The sequence below is a fragment of the Protomyctophum bolini genome (assembly GCF_963924005.1).
Source record: "Protomyctophum bolini genome assembly, chromosome: 2".
NCBI classification, from domain to species: domain Eukaryota; kingdom Metazoa; phylum Chordata; class Actinopteri; order Myctophiformes; family Myctophidae; genus Protomyctophum; species Protomyctophum bolini.
This window is the reverse complement of record NC_137863.1, coordinates 15,922,946-15,944,476: the sequence shown is the minus strand read 5'-3', so window position 1 is coordinate 15,944,476 and position 21,531 is coordinate 15,922,946. Positions and strand designations below refer to the sequence as shown.

At 42.6% G+C, this 21,531-nt stretch overlaps 1 protein-coding gene across 1 annotated transcript in view; it reads right to left on the bottom strand.

Moving 5' to 3' along the window:
- Window positions 1-5,643: 5,643 nt before the first annotated feature.
- The window catches only part of magi3b (membrane associated guanylate kinase, WW and PDZ domain containing 3b), a 192,920-nt gene continuing 177,032 nt past the window's right edge, over window positions 5,644-21,531 (bottom strand). Inside the window, exons 12-22 of the mRNA XM_080784373.1 lie at window positions 21,207-21,238; window positions 19,850-20,015; window positions 18,851-18,945; window positions 18,038-18,245; window positions 16,664-16,846; window positions 15,508-15,693; window positions 15,160-15,241; window positions 13,698-13,803; window positions 13,222-13,359; window positions 11,838-11,976; window positions 5,644-10,336 (exon numbers count right to left, since the gene is read on the bottom strand). Of these exons, the coding sequence (XP_080640499.1) occupies window positions 9,240-10,336; window positions 11,838-11,976; window positions 13,222-13,359; window positions 13,698-13,803; window positions 15,160-15,241; window positions 15,508-15,693; window positions 16,664-16,846; window positions 18,038-18,245; window positions 18,851-18,945; window positions 19,850-20,015; window positions 21,207-21,238 (2,432 nt within the window). The 3' untranslated portion in view covers window positions 5,644-9,239. The remainder of the gene's footprint in view (window positions 10,337-11,837; window positions 11,977-13,221; window positions 13,360-13,697; window positions 13,804-15,159; window positions 15,242-15,507; window positions 15,694-16,663; window positions 16,847-18,037; window positions 18,246-18,850; window positions 18,946-19,849; window positions 20,016-21,206; window positions 21,239-21,531) is intronic.

The window sequence follows — 21,531 nt, the reverse complement described above, 5'->3', positions numbered from 1 at the left end:
CTTAGGCGTTCACTACACACTCAACACGTAACCACAAGTTTGTTGACAACAGACTTCTTCATCGAACGCTTAGGTTGCCTGAGCAACCTGGCTGGGCACAATAGGACAAAAGAGAAAGGGTTTGTGTGTGGGGAGTTGCATCTGTGAACATCAGAGGTGTGTGTGTGTGTGTGTGTGTGTGTGTGTGTGTGTCCTTTTATTTGGTGGGGTGGTGGGGGCAGGGGGTTAGAAATAGCACTTAGGGGGCAGCCAGCTGGGGCAAGGTTTTGTTGGCTGATGCTTCTCACATGAGGATGGTTAGGTAGGCTATATCCGACAAGACAGCAATGGATATAATTAGCCGGCTGTGACCTGCTCCATCATGTCGAAAAACTGATGATCGAATCCTTAGTTCAACTCCACTGATCCCAGTTATCTTATACTGTTGCTGTCTGTTCCGAAACATAATCTGACTCACATTCTTAAGCCCCTTAACTTAGAGTGCCTTTGGCATGGCCTCCTATTCTTATCTCACTAAACACCCTGTCCACACGAGCGATTAAGTTAACCTCCCTTCTAAACTCACCACGCACCCTGCCAGATGAGACACCTCCCTGCCGACCCAGGGGAATTGTGCCGTTTCTCTTCATTCCTTGTGGTGATGCGATCCAGATCATGCCAACAAAAATAGTTACGATCTCACCTGTTTTGGTTACACACTTAGATCACTGCAAATGACATGAGTCACAAAGGCATGTTGTTTACAATTCCAGCAGCAACTTCCACCATGGAAAATATCTAATCGGCCTAGGTAAATATGTGTGTGCGTGCGTGTGTGTGTGTGTGTGTGTCTTTTCATATTGTAAGAGAATAGATATGCATCTCTTTCCCACACTTCTGAGGTAGGTATGTTCGAATCACCTTGACTTGAGGCATAAAATGTTAAGAAAAGTTCAACATAGCTGTGAGGGCCGCATAGCTGCCCGAATAGATGTGAGGGGCGCTGTGTGGCCCGAACCTCTAGTAATTAATATAGGACAAGTCATGCAAGACCCACACCTTTGTTAGAGGCTTGTCAATCTTTTTTTCCCTCCTTTGATATGCGTTATAGGCTAGTTGTAGTGACACCTGAACTGTCGCTGCAATATTAAACAAACTTTATCCTGGGATTCATCTATATAGGTCTATATATTAATCTATAGATTCATATAGGCCGTAGGTCAGTGTTTCCCTATATCAGGGGTTTTCAACTGATTGTGAACAAGGGACCACCACCACTCTGACAACCTGGGGACCACTGCTGTGTTGGGTGGGGATACATATGGGCTAAGATTAGTGCTTTTGTAAGACTTGCTATAACATCCCATGTATACATCCCACTGTTTCTGTACCAATGGTCCAATTGACTACTAATAATTTCCTAATGATAATGACTCAACCAGACAATCCGGTGCACTTCCCCCTCACTCACTTTTTCTGTTGAATTTCTTGACCTCCAACATACACTGCATAGGGCAGGCTATTGTATCTCAAATAGCTTGTTGTTGTCCGTTTTGAACAAAATGCCGCAAATCATGAATGCAGCATCCAAATGAGCTGAAAATCTTTCACTCACATTTATACTATGTTGAGGAACAATTATGTCACCCTTTTAACATTGCCCTATTATAGCATTAGCGCCACCAGTAGGCCAATTTTTGGCTATCAATTGGGCCAAAGGTCCCTGGAATATACTAATGACCAGTGGTGTCAATCTCAGGATGTCTGTGTCGGATAAGTATTGGATATGAGATATTCCGTTACCACTCAGTTACATCTTGTAACACACAACATCCACTTACAATATGGATTTCTGACTTTCTTTGGAAACACTTTTCTATTTTACATATGCAATGCCACATGTAGCCGCAATTTGCAACTCTAGAGCAAATCTAGAGTTGCAATACGTACCTCCATCAACTTCCTATTCATGTTTTTTGGGTTGTGATCTCCTGGTCTTAAATGACGTTAAACTCACCAACATTGCAGCTGCAGTCCCAGCTTGAATTATCCTCTTTCAATCTGCTGTCGCTTGTTTTTCATAAAAATCCCCCGTAGAGATGTTATGAGCTACTTTCTGTCCAAAATATTCCAAGAGTGACAATATCGAGCCGACATTTTGATTTTTGCAACGTGCCGTAAAACAAGACGTGAGGGGGAGCGCTTGTTTAATAGAATCTTACTTGCGCAGGTAAGACCATGTAAGACACCCAAAGAAGAGGCCGACGCCCTAGGGAGGGAGGGACGATATTAAACAAGCACTCCCCCTACATTTGGGGGTTAAATATTCAACCATATTTTAACCAATATATTCCCTTGTTAACACCCAGTATGTTTCATTTTCCTTCAATACCAGGACAAGAAATACATTTATTCACACAGCTGTGTCACACATCTAAAACATAAATCTCAATTTAAATTCCAAAGCTAATTAATGACACAATGACACACCACGTGTGACTAGAGGCATGCTGGGGAATCCCCCCTCAAAATCCACCCAGGACACACCATAGACTGGGACACACGAGCCCGCACGCGCACGCGCACGCGCACGCACACACACACACACACACACACACACACACACACACACACACACACACCCCTCAGATACATTTCTAATGAATTTAATGGGACATGACATGAAGGTCATGGAACAATCTTCCTTGTATAGGTCTGTGACACTGACACCTGGTGGTGAAAACACAAACCGCATACAGTGGACGTGGTATTTAAATTGTGCTTAGGTTTAGCCGATGCTCTAATCCAGAACTGTTTGTCTGTCTATCTACAACAGATAAACTTCAACCTTTGAGTATAAAGGTTATATAGAACAGTTAATGATTGCCTTTACAGGATCTCCTCACTGGTCAACAAAAACACCTTGAAGACCTTAACAGGGGCCCTCGTAAAAGGTTTCTTTGACTATGCATGCACCTCCTGGTACCACAGCACCTCAAAGGCCCTTAAAACTAGGCTCCAGACTTCCCAAAACAAACTGGTCAGGCTCCTACTTGGCCTCACCCCCCGAACCCACCTCACCCCTGCCCACTTCTCAGGCTGGAATGGCTTAGGGTCGACGACAGAGTACAGCATCTTGCAATGGGTCTGGTCCACAAGATTCTATACACCAGTGATACTCAACCTCAGGCCCGCGGGCCACATCAGGCCCGCGGGACCATTATGACTGGCCCACCAATGAAAATCTAAAAAAAAGAAGAAAAAAAAATCTGGAAAATGAAATAAAAATAAATAAATCTGAATGAAGTTATCTTTAATTACATTATTATAAGTAATACTATTAGAGTTGTACTATTACTCGAACGAAAATAAAAGCTTGGGGGGGGGGGGAGATGCAATGCAAATGAAAGACATATACTGTGTATCCCTATTCCCTGACATAATTTTATAGCTAAACGGACAGAATTCTATTTTATTTGAATGATGAAACCCAGCTGCCATTAATAGTTGGAAATGGAAATGGAAATTGCGGAAATTGCAATTGCGGAAATTGCGGAAATGGTGGAAATGGAAATTGCGGAAATTGCGGAAATGGAAATGCCGCGTGGGCATGGAGCTTAATTTCCATCCACCAGCTGTCTAAAAACCCGGAAGAGACGCCAGCAGACAGCTTCTTTTGCCGCACATGGAATCTTAGGTGTGCTTACACTGATTGCAAGACAGTCCAGCAATGTGTCGATGTGTGTCCCTGAGCAAGAATTTACTCATAATTGCTCCCTGAGCGCTGCTCACTGCTCCTAGTAGTTGTTATAGGATGGGTAAATGCAGAGGACGAATTTCATGTATAGGCCTATGTGTACATGACAAAAAACACCCCATGGAATATTAGGGACTATAATAGTGATAGCATATCTGTGTCCTGCTTGTGATTGTACGCAAATCAGTAAATTAACAGATTTTCAGAAAAATGAAGCAAGCATATATAGGTAGTTCCTTTGTCTTTAAGATCAGAGCATAGATGCCGTCAGGGCCCGTTGGATATTTTGTACAGATGTGCAAAAAGAGACGTTTGACCTTCAATCACCAACCTTGTGTAGCAGAGTAGCTCACAGCCTCAGCCTGGTGGCCTCAAAAGTCGAATATCTCCCCTGGCCTGAGACCCTTTGGCTTAATAGTGGTTATGTTGGCTTCCTATACGTGGGAGACCTGGGTATGATTCCTGGGCATTACACTTGCAACATCATTGGGATTGTGTCAAGCAGAACCTTTCAAGCGAAACAGATCAGTCAATTTATTAATTCCATTACAATTACATACAGACAGACTGGGAACCCATTAAAAAGATCTTTGTTTTTGCCTCTGGGGGAATCACCTCCTTTTTGTATCATAGAAACAAGAACTTGGTTTGGCTCCTCCCCTTTCTTAGTCCACTTCCTCTCAGGTGCTTCTGTGTTTATTTCCATTAACAACATTACATGTTTGGGATGTGGTGCTGAATCTCTCTTGAGAGATTGCATACAAACAGACCTGCAAGTGAACCCAGTCAAGCTCAGTCACCGCACACCAGTATATGACCCCTGTGCTGGCTGGCTGGCTGGCTGGCTGGCTGGCTGGCTGACTGACTGACTGACTGACTGACTGACTGACTGACACACACACACACACACACACACACACACACACACACACACACACACACATTACGATTGACACACTCCTGAGTGCTTGAAGAAGGTAATATGCAGTATATCTCCCAAAAATCGTTCAGAGCTTTTCTTTTGTTTGTTTGTTTATATTTCATTTCCTTCAGTCTGTGACATATCCTGGGAAACTGATTTAGTATTCAGAGGACACTGCTATTTCATCTGAAAACCTGCCTGATGTTTCCTGGGTCTCTGATCTTATTTATGTCCAAATTCTAAATCCTGTAAGTCACCATGATTCAAGCTTACTTTTGATCTATGGGCATGTAACAGACTTGACCCATCTCTGGTGTAAGCAGCCCCTGAGCTCACTATTGTCACTATTGTGAGGGCAAAAGATACTATTCTTTGAGCTACTGAGCTCCATTCCAGCCTATATTGCTAAGGCCGCCGGCTGCCATGACAACTGGAAGTCTGCCATGGTAACAGCAGCTTATTGTTGTAGTCGGACAGAAACCTCATTTCTCCTAATTTCTTTTTATGCTTTTTACGAATTTGTCCCGCCCAGAGCCATAGAGTAAGACAGAGTTACAAGATGTAACTCGTTTGTCACTGTAAAGCCTATAGACTCCAAAGCATTCCGTAAACTTCCGGTTCAGGCCTTTGTCACTATTCGCCAATAGAAGTCTATGTAGAAGAGCCGCCATTGGACTGGCCCCATGAAGTGAACGGAGTTGTCGTAACTCTGTCTTACTCTATGGCTCTGGTCCCACCAACACTCCCTGCTGACAGGTGCCGCCCCATCCCGTAGGATTACATGCAGTGAGTGTAATCATCACCCTCCCAGCCCGGCTTCCCTCCCCAATACATGGGCCTATTTGTATTAGATGTTCAACAAAGCTGGATGCACAATGATGGGTTCGAACCTACAACCTCCACGGTGGTGGGCACTGGGGAGGCACTGCGCCACACGAGCTATTTCTATGTTCAAGTGAAAATGCCGGTTTCAGGAAGAAAAAAAAACGTTTATTTCTCAGTGCATGAACAGAACACCATGTCAAAGGTCATCATTTCCAATCCATTTTAAATATGTTTTCTTTTTTTTTGTACATATAAAAATAATGGAACAATTTATTACATCTCTATTCTTTTTCCCCGAAAGAGCACTCGATCAGCAAGTATTTATAAAGGTGCTGTACAATATACAAACATTTACATCTACTATACCCACATAATGTAGAAGAGACCACAAGGATTCTTACACTAATGAAGCAATGCAAGGCCACATTATGATACAGATACATGTGGTCCAAACAAATGTTTGAATTGGGTAAAACAGTGCAAGGTACACACAATAAGGACATCATCTGATTCTGGAACAGAGTGTACTATACTGCCTGCATTTCGTTTTAATGACTGGTTGGAAAGAAGCATTTTGTTCCAAAATGAAATATTCACTGCAATATATCAGAATTGGCACTTGAAAGTGACAAATTAAATTGTGGTTAATTTAATTACGATAGACACCTTAAGTTCCAACTGGCTGATGACGGTAGCACTTTCACAGACTGAGGGCCCTATCTTCTGCATGGCGCAGCCCAGCCCAGGACGGCAGCGCACAGGGGGCAGTCTAATTTCTAAGTTGATATTTTACACAGCTGTCTCTTAGTCTTGAACAGGACGAGATATTAGGCTACAGGAGGAAAATGCTAATGTTGACCAGCAGCACACCTGGTCTACCCATATCAATCAAAATCCATCCAAATTCAACACAACTCATGTTCAACATTACACATGGTACAGATGACATTACTGCATTAAGGGTAAAATCACACCCGTGTGAACTGAGTGGTGCAACTCCCCCCCCAAATATCCTCTCTCTCTCTCTCTCTCTCTTCTCATTAGCAGGCAACAGTGCAGCACTCTCTCTCTCTGTTTCTGGCACAACAGCGCCCCTACTGGTACTAATATACTCGTGCTCTTTAACCAACACATAGGCGGACACATAGGTACATAGGTGAACACGGACAATGCTGTTCCTTGGAGTGGTTGCACCACTAAAAAAAAAAGAATCATCTGGGCTACTTGATTTTCTTTGCATGGAGATGAGCGCGGGGTGCGAGGATTGGAGAGAGAAAGAGATCAAAATAAATGCATTTCAACTAGTAGTAGCCTACACTTTATTACTGATAGGATATCTTTGTGTAGCAGTGGCTCACAACCTCAGCCTGATGGCCTAAAAGTCAAACATCTCCCCTGAATCACAGGGATATCCCTTTAGTGGTTAAGATGTTGGCTTTCCACGTGGGAGACCCGGGTTCGAATCCTGGGTGTCACAATGGTGCCATTACCCGGACCGGGTTTCCCTGTAGGTCGTCGTCAAAAGGGGGGTTAGTGTAGCAGAGTGGCTCACAACCTCAGCCTGATGGCCACTAAAAATGTCCCGCGAATTACAGGGATCCCTTTGGAATAGTGGTTTAAGATGTTGGCTTTCTACATGGGAGACCGGGGTTCGAATCCTGGGTGTTACATTCGCAGATCTCCCATCCTGTAAGAAAAGCTTTCTTTCCATCTGTTTCCGTCTTTATCCGTTTTAGACCATGAGCCTAGATTGTCTGAGTCTTTTAGTGTTGTTAGATCATTAATTTCCAAACTGCATTATCATTTTGGAACAGAACTCTATCCAACCACAATTATTGCACATACTTACTACAGACTTTCTCACAGAGCATTCTCTTTTTAAAGTCTGTAATTAAAAGCCCCCATCATACAATCACAAAATGGTGTCAAATAGAGCTCTATTGAACGCTGATGTCTTCAGCTAGCAGCTGACTGTTGTACGTTATCACACTCATGTGCTACTTTATTGCATTCCCTGAGCTCATAAGAACATGTCCTCTAGCATAGCCAGTAATTGCAGATATTATTACACAAACCTCTATTTCTGGTCATTCGTACCATATATCCGTAAGATCAATTGCCCTTGAAAGATTCAAAAAAGAAAAAGAAAAAAACACATGGAGTCACTGTATACCTGTCTCCCCTCAGCAGTAAGCTCCTTTTCACAGACCAATACCCTATTACTTGGTTCTACAAACTGCCTGCAAGTGAATCAGGTATGTAGTAAAAAAACAAAACAAGAAAAAAAAAAACAGAAAACAAAACATTTCAGCTGTAGGCCGATACTATTCTTCTGTTCAACAAACAAGGGTAGAACACCTAAATTGTTAGGTCTTGCAAAATATTCTAGAGGTTATTATTTCGCCATGTATGAAGAAAAAATAAATAGCTTTCATTAAACCTCTTCTAATTACATGGCAACGTATCACCAGCAAGGTCAACATCACAGATGAAGTACAACTCATCGTCATTCTTTTAATGCTACAAGGGAAGGTGCAGTGCAATGCAATTCAATAGATACTCTAAAGTTAGAATTTGCAAAACAGGACAAATTTCAAATATATATAATGTATATTATATTATACTATATTCCACAATGAGACACATTTTGAACGACCGCCAGGATTTGTTAGATAGATTTCATGTTATCTATAGGATAAATTACACTAACTACAAGGACCCATGGTAATCTCTACCACCAAAATACATCAGATGGAGGGTGAAAGCTCCAAAACCTTTAGCAGTCTTTATCAAAATGTGGAATGGCTCTGTACGGCTACATATACATATCAATCTATAATTTCAATAAATTACACATACTGTACACATGGTAAACAAGATCTTAAACCACAAGTTTCTGGTCTTTTTTTTTTAAATTTCTTTAATCTAGTAGAGATTCATGACTACAGCCATAGAACAGTCTAGAGTCCCCCCCGGTTAAAGTTTTTTTTTTAGGTAGCATCTTGAAACCTGCAGCGTTCAGTGTATGATCAACAATGAATTAGGATGATCTTCAGCAGTGCGCAAAAGGTGTGCATTAAAGCAAACATAAGGACCAACTGCATGCAGTTATACCTCTAAGGGAAAAAAGACACAAATGTAGCATGTGAGACCATAGATAAGCAAGAGTAAAAAAAATAATAGAGTAAAAACAATAATAAAAAATAAGAATAAGAATGTCAGCCGCACAGCTGCACTTTGCGTATATCAAAGTTGAAAGGCTAGGGGGCCTTTCAGCTTTGTTGCATATGGGAAAATTGCATTGCAATGTGGGTGAGGCGTGGTTAGCAATTATTCATTCCACAGGTGGTCCCCAAATTGGCACATATTCACATTTTCTAGTATCAGTCTGGCAAGGCCCCCCACAGCACAGCATGCCACACACATGCATAAGGCCCAGGTCAAAGTTGCCGAAGCAGCACACAAGGCAAGAGGGGACAGTGGAGTTGAGAGAGCACTGGTGCTATATGCTATTACACTATGAGACACTTTCATTCACAAAGCCAAAGATGCAGTGCAGGGCTGAGAAAAATAAATAAAAGCTAAATCTACAAGTTAAGTCTTGTTTGGTGAAAAGTGGAAGAATCTCTCCTCAAAAAAATATAATAATATAATAAAATAAAACAACAACACAAAAACTGAAAAAACTAAACACAAACACTGACGTCACACAGTATTCCATTGCACAGCCCAAGTGGAGAGGGATGCTGTATTCTGTCAGAATGGGTCACGCAGGACCTCTGCCTCGGAGAGTATTTTGGCTGAGCTGGGCACTTTCCAAGGACCAGGGATAATGGGTCCCTTTGGACTCCCAGGGTCTCCTCCTCTGTGGCCGTCTAAAGAGGCCGCAGAGCCTTCCATGCTTCTCCGGTCTTTGTAGGCGAATGCATCTGTGCTGCCTGCTTCCTCTGGGGAGGAAACCTCAGCATCTTTTCCACTCCTTGAATCTTTAGTGGAGGACCTCGTGTCTCTGTGACTGGAAACCTCTTTCCTTGTGTTCTTTTCTTCCCTGGGTCTACTCTCCTTTTGCACAGAGTCCTTTTGTGCTTCGTTGTCACTTTCTTTGACAGTATGGAGACTGGGCCTACGCTGTCGGGACGCCGCTACCAAAACCCTTTTAAAATTACCTTGCTCAGGGGCAGGTCTGGTCCGTTCCCCTCGCCTGTCCGGTCCCTGTGCGCATTGCTTCAACTGAGAATCCCCGCTCTTGGAGCTTATCTGGTCGACCCAAGCTCGATCCAAGCTGTCCTTGCTAGAAACATGCTTTAATCTCCTCTGTTGACCTTGTTGGTGCTGCGCATGTTCCAGGGTTGAAGTGGCTTCCTGTCGGGCTTGAGGAGACGTCCTGGGACCTGGGTACTGGGTTTTTGTCTTTAACCGAGTCTCGCTGTTCTTGCAATGCTCTGCTTCCAGTGTCTTGTGCTCTGTCTTTTTCGGACGGAAGGAGCACTCTTTGGCTTCGGAAAAGGCCTCTCCCATTCTCTTTGGGCCGTCAGGCTCTTTGGAGTCTTTCGTGGGCCTGATCCTTTTGTGGAAGGTGATATGCTCAGGGGTGCTAGGAGAGAACCTGTCTGCCTGCCTGTCTGCCTGCTCCCTGCTCTTCTCCGTAGCGCTCGACAGCCTGCTGGTGCGGGGCTTGAGGGCTCGCGGGGACAAAGGGCTCCAGCCAGGGCTCTCCATCACCTCGCTGGAGAACGGGGAGGTACTGGAGACAGAGCCCCCATAGGAGAATGGAGAGGAGAGGGGCGACGTGTCAGAGACAAACACCTCTCTGGAAAAGCTTGTGGGTGAAGTGATTTTACGACCGTGTTGACCTGAGGGAGAAACACACAGTTCACAAGGAGACAGTGGCAGATGGCCACAGAAATGGCACAGACATCATGCAAAAAATCTTTTTTGTAACACACCAACAACAACTTCTGAATGGAAAACAAAAAGATAATTTAGATCAGGGGTTCTCAAATTGCCCTTAATGCCCTTATCGTCTGTAACTCTGAGAGTATACAAAATTACAAATACACATTTGTACATTTGTATGCACTCAGAGGTATGGGGATACTTGAAATAAATAAGTGAGTTTGAAAACCCCTTGTTTAGATGGTACTACGTGATGTAACCGTTACAACAAAGGGAAAAGAAGAGAAGAGAAGAAGCAGCAGTTACCAAGGTTAAAAAAGGATAGGCCAGTAAAAGCAGGGAAGATGTTAATGTTGGTGCTCGTTAGTGTAGTAACACACAGTAGAAGAAGCTGTACTACCTGCATCACAGGGAGCAAGAGAAAACAAGACAAACATGAAGCACATTGTTAGAGGCAGACAGAAACCCCCGTAAACACAATGAAGCTCAATAGATTCCAACCATTAATATGAGTGATGCACATCAACTATTATTTATTAACCTTAGGCCCAAACCACACCAATGCAACTCCTTGCAAGTTGCAAGGAGTTGCATGGCGACCCTCTGGTGTGGTTAGGGCTTAACGATTAAAAGCTCAAAAAGGAAATTGTTCGTATTGTCAGAAGGATCGAGTCAAAAAGACAATTGGTGAAACACCATAAAATAGTTTATTTAAAATATCGGGTTTGGAAAATATTGGAAGAAAATACAAAAATATTGGGGTAATACATTTTATAATAATTTAATTAATCAATAATATGCATATTGCATACTGTACAGTGGTATGTCATAGTATAGCATGTAAAGTGTATCATTGCAATTATACTCCAACTCTACCACAGATCCAGTATGATTCAAAAATAAATAAATGGCTAGCTAGGTTAAAGGTGGATGCGCATCTGGAGTGCTGATAGTGCCATTGTGCTGACACTGATATTGAGATGGAACTCATTACAATGCCTCTCACCCAATCAATGCAAGGTCGGACACAACCGTGGTACAAGCATACGTCATACTCCCCCAAGGCTCTATAGTAGCTTCGCTCCTTTTTACACTTGACTGTATGCTCTACTCTGGTTTTTGCAGACTATGGTCTCTATATGTTGTTGTATTTGTCTTTCTTGATTTAAATGCCCTTTGGGTCAACTTCTTCTTCTTTTGGGTTTATTTTTTTAAATCTGCTATATAAATTAATATGACTTGACAAAATATAGCTTAAAATAGCCATGTCTACAGATCTGCTGTTTTCAGCAAATGTTCTCCCCCAGAATAGGGATGCTACGCTAGGTTTTGAGTGGTTGACTCACCCGTAGGCCGTAGCCTTTATTTGAATAGGGATGCTACGCTAGGTTTTGAGTGGTTGACTCACCCGTAGCCTATATTTTCAAGCGAGCGGTGAGTTTTTTGCCCACTACTTACTGTTGTCTTGAGCCAGCCCTGCACCAGGTCTCAGCAGTAGCAGCACCTTGCTTCCCCCTGCCTGGATCAGCTCGATTGCCCTTGTATGGGAGATGCCATGAGCCGGCTCTCCGTTGATCTCCACTATCTCATCTCCCACCTGCCAGCAGCACAAAAGAGCACAGCAATTATAGACACAGTCACATAGAGCGGTATACTGTAGGTACACCGCACGGCATACATACACATACGCACTCACGCACACATGCATACAATCTCACACACTCAGACATAATACATTTAAAATAAAATGATAATAAAGTACAAAGTATTGCCTATAATCCCCAAAATAGGCATGCCAGGGTTAAAGTTGTGTTCACGTAGTCACACATTTATGCAAATATGCATAATCAAACAATCAACATTTCAGGCTGCACTCAGTCATGACAAACCCCAGAGAGGGAGCCTCTATTATCGGAGATGACAGAATAAATAAGGATTAATAGTGTAAACATGTACGTCTCTTAAGCTCTATTCCACCCTTGGATAGGCAGAACTGTACCCAGAGACCCAGATATTCCTGATATGACCCTACATCTGCTTTCAACTCCTCTCCACTTTACTTTCAGCATTCCATTTAACGCAGGCACGCAGCTAATTTACATTCATCGCTTTTATAAGAAGTAAACACCATTTTGGAGGAACTCAACTGGAAGAATCTGCAATGTTATTGTTATACCAGAACTGATTTTGCCCATTACCTCCATCTTTACAAGCATCAGAAATGTTATTATATTTCTTAAACATCATTTAAAATGTGTCTCATAATTTGGTCATTATGCCAATTCCCCCCAATAGTCCCTACCACTGCTAAAGCCTACTGTTTTCTCTTGGGGAAGGTGTGTCTTCTCTGGTACACATGAAGTCACCAACCGCCCCTTTTCTCTTGACAGTGAGTAGGTTGACGAAGAAGACATAACACATGCGGAGGAACACACTATTGCCCCCTGTCGCCTTTCTTCTTAACAACTTGAACCCCACCATCTACATTACAGGTACCAGGTAGGTACAAGCTCACTTCGCGTCACACGCGAAGTGAGTAATTTTGGTAAAGACATTTGGTACTAGACAGAGTGAAAAAAGTTGCAACTCAGGTCTGCAACAGGTTTATTTTTGAATAGCGGAACCCTAACCCCTCCCTATTACCATACAAGCTGTGGGCGAGGCTTAAGTTCAGGTGGGTGGTGATAAGGTGAAAACCAGGTACTGGTGGGTGTGGCCACACTTTTTTGAAAATAATAATAATCTTCCTTTCCTCCTAGTATAATCATAGTACCTGATGATCATGTTTTGTTTTTTTGGCACTCCATCTTTAAAATACACAATATAAATAAAGAGCACACACATGAATCCTGCCATCGATTAGAGCAGGGCCGTCCTCGGCCAGTCTGAGGATGTACAGTCCCATGTTGTACTCCGTACCGCCGCGAAGACTGAAGCCAAAGCCCCGGGGGCCGCGCTCCAACTCCACTGTTAGACAGCCCTGTGTGAAACCAAGTACAAACATGGGGTGAGTGTGCAGTCACTGTAAGCAGAAGGTGCAAAGGTGAAGAGCCGCACGCTCGTAGCTGCCAATGCCAAAAGGTTTTTTTGGGGACACAGAGATGAAACAAATGTTTCGGACAGATAAACTGCTTTCTGCACTCACACACACACACGCTCACGCACACACACACACACACACACACACACACACACACACACACAAATAGTGTCATGCCATGTTTCTCCTTGTTTGTTCCTTCTGTCATAAACATTTGCGTTGTCCTCCAAAGGGTTGATTTACATACAAACACAGACCACCATGTGAGTGACTCTTGCCTGGTGGGGTCCCGTGACGCACAGCGTTCCTTGCTCGCTGAGCGGTAGTGTCTTGTAGTCGCTCCATCCCACTCCCTCCCGGCTGTCCTCCAGGTCCAAGTTGTAACTACAACGGACAGAGAGGTATTGTGTGTTAAACTTCATTAATTATGCACTTCTCTTAGTCTTCACAGCACGCCACGGTATGGGGGGGTGGGAATTTTTTTATCATCAAGTCATTATGCAAAAACACGAGACGCAATTAAGTGGTGGATGTATAAAATACGAAGGGCACTTTCCCTCATGTAGTTTGGAATTAACCTTTAAGTATGAGGTTGTTCTTGTGAGTGCCTCTGAACTATACACTGTCGGGTGGAAATGTTAGATTTTAAATATTATTTTAAAAACGATTTAGACGCCTCTGTATTATGAGCATGTAGATCGGCTGTTTTCGACTACTCTTGTATGACAAAGTAGGGCATTACATTAGTAAAACATAAAAAGCTGAAATATGAATACTGTTGCGGTTTCTGCTCGACAGCAATGTTATATTATGTATTGCATTTCTTGATAAAGATTAAAGATGTAAATATTCATCTCTTCTTACTAAATATTTATCATGAAAAGTGTAGTGGATGACATTATGAATTCAATGTGTCTTCATAATGATTGTGTAAAACTATCTGTAGTACTTGAATATTCCCATATGGTATGTGGTTTTCATACTATGAATATTCCCATATGGTATGTGGTTTTCATACTATGCAGTGTCCTTTGAGAAGAGAGACTGAACCATTAGTATGACTGTAACCATTTAAACCCTCTAGTCTAAGCCCTAACCACTTAAACCCTCTAGTCTAAGCCCTAACAACACCAAAGGGTCACCATGCAACTCCTTGGGTCCAAACGTTTGCAAGGAGTTAACGCTAAAACCGTCTCGACCCTTTGCTGTGGTTTGGGCCATTGAATTCCATGCGTTGAATCACCGTGCAACAAGACATATATATCACACCGCAGGGACAACTCTAAAACAGTCTTGACCCTTTTCGTGTGGTTAGGGCGGTACAGACTTGAGTTACAACTGTACTCGGACCACTGTTTTCCGCCTACAACAAATAGCTGATCTATATAAGCTCAAAATGTGTCATGTTGCAATGCGTTTTGAGCTTGTAGATCTATCTGCCATTTTTGGGTGAATGTTCCCGTTAATAAGGTCTTGGCCTGGCGAGAGCAGATTCTTAAGCCTGTTTCATGGTGTCCACTGTCCAGTGGCAGTGCCATAGCCGATCAACAAGCTCACATTGTGTCGCATCGAGACTACAAGCTCACACAGTGCGTTGCAGATGTGCCTACAAGCATACAGCGCTACAAGCTAGATCTCGCTAAACAGCAGATAGCGACAAGTTGAGCTTGTAGTATCTGCATATTTCGGTACGAGACTCTGTCAAGGATAAATAATTACTGTTGGTCCTGTAGCACTGACCTCTGATTCAGATTCAGGACTCTGTGTTGAAGTGCTGGACTCTGTTTGGCTGAGCTTGGTGCCGAGGGTGGGCCCTTGTACTCTGAAACGAAAGGTTTAAGGTTCCAGTGTAAGAAACTATTTATGGCATTTTAAGCTATTTTAAGACTAAGACACATTATATTTATAATGTAGATGCCTACACTGAATAAAATGAAAAAACTGTTACTCTTGACATCTATGACGAAGTATTGCAGTAGGGCATTAAATGACAAAGAAAAACAAACAAAGTTGAAGTTTAGAGATACATGGTTTCTGCCTGACAGCAACTATATATACTGTATACTATGCACTTGCAGAGACACACACCATCCTCAGGAACCACGGTGAGCGTGACAACGTTGCCAGCCTCCTTGATGAGCTGGACGATGTCATTATGAGATAGCTCTATGATGGAGCGTCCGTTGACAGCTGAGATACGATCTCCCACGTTCAGCAGGCCACATCGGTCGGTGGGACTGCCCTCTATGATGCGGCCAATCTTATGTGGAATGACTGGAAAGGTGAAAACACACATGAGAAACCTACAGTTAGACCTATAAAAAGACCGTGGCATGATGCAGAGGCGTTTCCATGTTGGGCAGGCAAGATGTGTTGTCGTCGTCCCCCCACGCACAATCAGGAGCACTAAAGGTTTTCAAAGAGATATACCTGCCAGACGAGTAGGCTACAAAGGCTGAAAGGCATGCATTTGCATTCCAATGGGTGATTGAGGGTCGTGCTCTATGTACAACAGCCAATCGGTTGTCCACTACGAGTTCTCAGGTCTGGTGTTTTTTTCCACTCTTTTTTCTCAGTGTATGGATTTGTGGCCAGGCAGAAATTGCACCACTCAGTTCACACGGGTGTAAATAAACTGTACTGCATGGATTCCCAAACTTTTCAGCCCGTGAAACGAAAATAATGTTGCCATTGACTCGCGACCCCAACCTATCCCCAACCTAGTTTATTACTAATTAATACTTTTTTTGTTTGTTTTATAACAATCATTGTTAAAATGTATTTGTAATATTTTTTACATTGATTTTCACAAATTCTGTTGAATTCTATTCTAGGTGTGTAAAACATTTTCGATGACCCAAAATAATTTCGCAACCTCACCGTCAATGTCCCGCGACCCCATGTGGGGAGTGGACCCGACCCCAACTTTGGGAACCCCTGCTGTACTGTACTGTACTATACCATACTAGTTAAATGGGTCTGAAATGAGACTACATTTTAATGTGTGGCTCTGCAGGGGATCAATTTTCACCTGCTGACCCGACCACAATTAGAAATATTTGAAGAAAATATGCGTATGTATCCCAAAATTAGATGGTCTAATAAGTACCAGAATATAATCAATCGTATTATGATGCAAACGTAAAAGATTTGCGCAGGACACTGGCATGCAACAAAGTACAAGTCAGGCTGAAGTTTGAGCAATACAAAGCAAGCGGGACATGGTTGATGTGGGAGCTCTCACCGCCCAGCGGAGGTCTGCTCTTGGAGGTGAGGATCACGAAGCCGAAGCCCTCTGTGTCCTTGCGGTGGAGGGTGATGTCAAAGGACTCATGGTCCAGAACGCTGGGCATGGGAATCCGAGGCAGCCTGGGAGACCCGTTCACCAGCACTGGAGCCATGCTCAGAATCTCCTCTTCTGTCGCATCTGATGGGTGAGGAGTGCAATGCCATTAGATATGACTGAAAACGTGTGTGTGTGTGTGTGTGTGTGTGTGTGTGTGTGTCGTGTGTGTGTGTGTGTGTGTGTGTGTGTGTGTGTGTGTGTGTGTGTGTGTGTGTGTGTGTGTGTAAAACTAAACATACAGTACAATACAATGCGATACAATACAGATAAAAGAAAGACAGAGTGTATAGTATGCCAGCACACAACACCATGCGTTGATGCCATGTGTGCAAATATGTGCAAGCACCCAACACTATATCCATACAAAAACACAATACAATACAATACAATACAGGTAAAACAAAGACATTGTGTGTGGGTGGGCTCATAGACTTGCTGTTAGTGTGTATGTAAAACATTAAATAAATTCATTTTATTTAGGTGTATTTTCCCTTACAGTAGAACATAGAAGCAAAGTATTAAAAACACTGATAAAACAATAAAAGCTTTGAACAGATAATATAATATAATATGCAATATATAGAACTTAAGACACAAATGGCAAGGAAAGACACACAGGAATTCATTCATTGTCTAAAAAATAAACATGCTAAACTATAGAAAACAATTAACCTACACAACAAAGCTGAAGTCCAAGCTCTTAGCTGCCTTGAAGATAGTCTACCGTATTTTCACTTTCACAGAAAGTGAAAATTTGCCCAAAACAGGGATGCCAGGGTTAACGTGGTCAAAGTGATATTGAACTTTGATAGAACATTGTGTTTTATACAATATCTCCTTGAGCCTGATATAAGCCCAAGGGCCCTTTTCCCGCCAGTGCAAAGCACCCTATCTCTCTCACCCCCGACGCTGTAGTTAATTTCACGCCTCGCGCCCGTGTTGTCTGGGTAGCAGATGATCTTCGGCCAATTTTACGAGTGGGTTGTGTTGGTCTTAAAATTAGGTGTGGTCTGACACGATCACGGTGCAATGCTATTTTTCCTACAGACTTTGTGCTCAAGTTAAGACCAGCTCCAAGCTCGTAAATCAGACATTTTCAGACCAGCTCGCACACAAGCAAGTATAAATTTGCTTTATTTGTGTTCATTTATGAGCTAAAAGTGTAATTTCGGGACAGGTTTTACAATACAATAACAGTGTATAATGTGTAAAATATATAATGCCCATCATTAGAATCTGAGTGCTTGTGTCCAAGTATTAATCAGTGCCCACCTCTGTAGATGACCTTCCTCCGTACGGTCAGCATGACTTGGCCGTTGCGGGCAGCGTTGGTCATCAAATCCAGCACCTGCTTGTGGGAGCGACCTTTGACCATGACACCATCGATCCCTATTAGCTCATCTCCCGCTCTCAGGCGACCGTCTTTTTCCGCAGCTCCGTTGGGCACAATGGCCCCGATGTACACCTGAGGAAAGACATTCTGCTACAGCGTCAGTATAGTGGAAGTCTCTTACATTAACTCATTTTAAACGTTTTAAATGTTTTCTCAGACCTCATTCACACAAAGAACATATGTTATGTGCTCTGCCTGTGTTTGATGGCCGCCTCAATGCTTTTCCAATGGGAGTCACATGGTTTGACAAAACATTTGTGTTTGATGGAGGGGAACACAGCCATCAAAAACAAATGTTTGGTCAAACCATTATCAAATTATCAGCTTGTAGATCTCATATTTCCTGTGCGCGCAACTAAGTATAAATTAGGGTCTAGCTTCTCTCAATTACAGTTCAACTCAGAAATAGTGATCTCCACCAATTACTGAGGTCATAAGTAGGTTTAAAATATCATGACATTATTCAAAATCATTTAAATACTAAAACAGAACTCACTGGACAAAATAATTTATAATTTGCCATAGTGTTGCTTGAAGGTGTAGCTCCCTGATAATAATGATTTTCAAGTGAAAGAAGGTTGAAAATGTGTTCTTTTTGACGAGGTACACTAGCTGTTGGCAGATGATATACTATAATTAATACATGCACATGTAACTGAAACGTTGAGGGAATATGTGCTGTGTGTACTTACTGGCTGCTCAGGTCCCTCTCCACCCAGAACTCGGAACCCAAAGCCAGTCTCGATGTCTCTCTTCAGGAACACGTCTATGTCTTTGGTGTGTGGCTCTGTAGGGTAGCAGTAATGCCTCATCAAATTGTCTATATTTGACTGATTAGTTCAACAGTGTTGTGGCAACTTGTGGGCTATGAAGAATACATTATTGATGGAGTGCACTACACACAGACTGGCTGAGTTGCTAGATGTAGCTAGATGCTAGTTCAACAAAAGGCTAAAAAGTAACTTTTAGAATTGCAGCAATTCCCAACCTGTGGGCCGACGGCCATGAGGATATTGCAAGTAGGCTCCCAAATATTTGGCAAAACAGTACGCATATAATTATAATATAATAACATTGAAACCTTGAAGAATGTGTTTTCATTGTGATACAAAAACCCCAGATAAAAAGGATATTATTCCATTGATCAAAGCCGTAACACAATCGATTGATTGTTCAATAAAATAAGCAGACTTTAAAAAAAGCTTTCTTCAGCAACCTTTCTCCCATTTTTGTTACGCCGTTCTAAAAGCTCTGAACTTGGAAGGTTTGCTCATTGTGCACAGCAAAAGCAGAGGTTAATTGAACTCTCCATGTCCACTAGACATAAGTAGGTCGAAACAAACAAGACACTCAACTATAAGAAGAAGCGGAACAATTAAGCACTTGTTCCTTTTAACATCACTTAAGCCGGATGAGCTCAGCATTGATAGTTGACTGGAGACTGACAACGATTCTCCATCACCTCCTCCTGCTCTGCAGAACATATCTATTGGACGTAATCACATTTAGGGCTGCGTTTTTGTAGTGATAATTCTATCGATTACCCAGAGAATCAATTACCCAGAGAATCAATGAATCAAATATAGCAGATCATGACGCGCTCACATCGCATTGTGAGCTTGTAGATTGGCCATTTTCAATATTTTGTCTTTGCTTTTGTCTAGTTGGATTAACTGTCTGACTCTACTCACGTTTGCTGTCCAGCAGTGCTTTGGACTTGAGGTACATCTCGGTTGTGTCTCTCTTGGGGGAGTCGGCAGCACGCAGGGTGCTGCTGTTGGAGTGATAGGTCAGCGCCTGGGGAGCCGAGTCCGTCATACTGTCCAGAGTCTCCGTGCTAGCCGTCATTTCCTGTCTCTGACACACACACACACACACACACACACACACACACACACACACACACACACACACACACACACACACACACACACACACACACACACACACACACACACACACACACACACACACACACACACACACACACACACACACACACACACACACACACACACACACACACACACACACACACACACACACACACAAAGAGCATCCGTCACATACAATCTCATTTTGATTTAGCTATTAATCAAACCAATCAGCATATAAAGACAATCCAAAACTAGGTGATAGTTTCTGCTTTTTTACCACACATATTGTTGTGCCTTTGATGCACGCACACGACCGCACGAACGCACACACGGTCAATGTCCGCAGAGTAGCCGTCATGTCATATCTTGCTCTCTGCTCCAGGTATTATCCAAACCATTAGGGTGAAAGACAATCAAAATGACTCCCCCCCACCCCCACCCCACCCCACACACACACACACACACACACACACACACACACACACACACACACACACACACACACACACAGTCATTGTGTTTTCATTAGATCACATGTCCCTTGGTATGATATTCATCCATGAAGGGCGCTTGCATGGCTTATTGATAGCCTATAACACCTCATTATGTCGGAAAAGTAGCTGAGGATCTAATGGTGATAGAAGACCAAAGGCAAGAAAGGTCATTTCCTTGCGCACTCCTCTCTTACACACAGACGGATTTGACTCTACTTTGCTCCCATTGTTTGGATGGCTAAGTAATGGGATTGGAATATCATTTTACAATCTGCAGGAAAGGCAAAAATAAAATAATAATAATAAAGATGGTGGCAGGTCTATTCAGGGAGAAAGGGCAAGTTCTTAATCTAAAACGGTTGTATTAATAATCCTGCCATATCTAAGGCAGGCCGCTCATGCTTCATTACCATCGCAATCCCCTGACAATGGCCCTGAGAATACCAACATTGAAAAGAAGTAATTAAGACCGTTTTTCAACGCAAACAAAAGGAGGCGCCGGGAAACATAATCAATATTCAAATTTATTACTATCATTTAATTCGATGCAGGCTTTCTTTTTTCTGGTTAAGCTGAAGGACAAAAGGCTTTGAAATTAAATTGAGGGATAAGTGTCCCGAGGGGAGAACGAGTGGTGTGCGTAGACTTAGAGGAACAAGATATGTGCTTTTACTCACAGGTTTCAGGCTCTTGATGGGAGACGTCTGGCCTATAGAACAAACACATAATGGGATGTGGTCATCATACAAACAACACAGATGGAATGCTAAACAAAAACTAAAGCAGAACTCAGCCACTCGGCCACCAGATGGCACTGCTTCCCTGACAGAGAAATGGGAATTCTACACTGGAAAATCCTGAGTGTTCATTTGACTCTGAAGAGTGTACAAATGTAAACAAATGGACCCAAACTGGTAGTGGTTACATTTGTTACACTGGCAGAGTTACAAATGGACAAAAAAACAGTAAAAACTAGAAAATACACCATTCTAAATGCTCTAT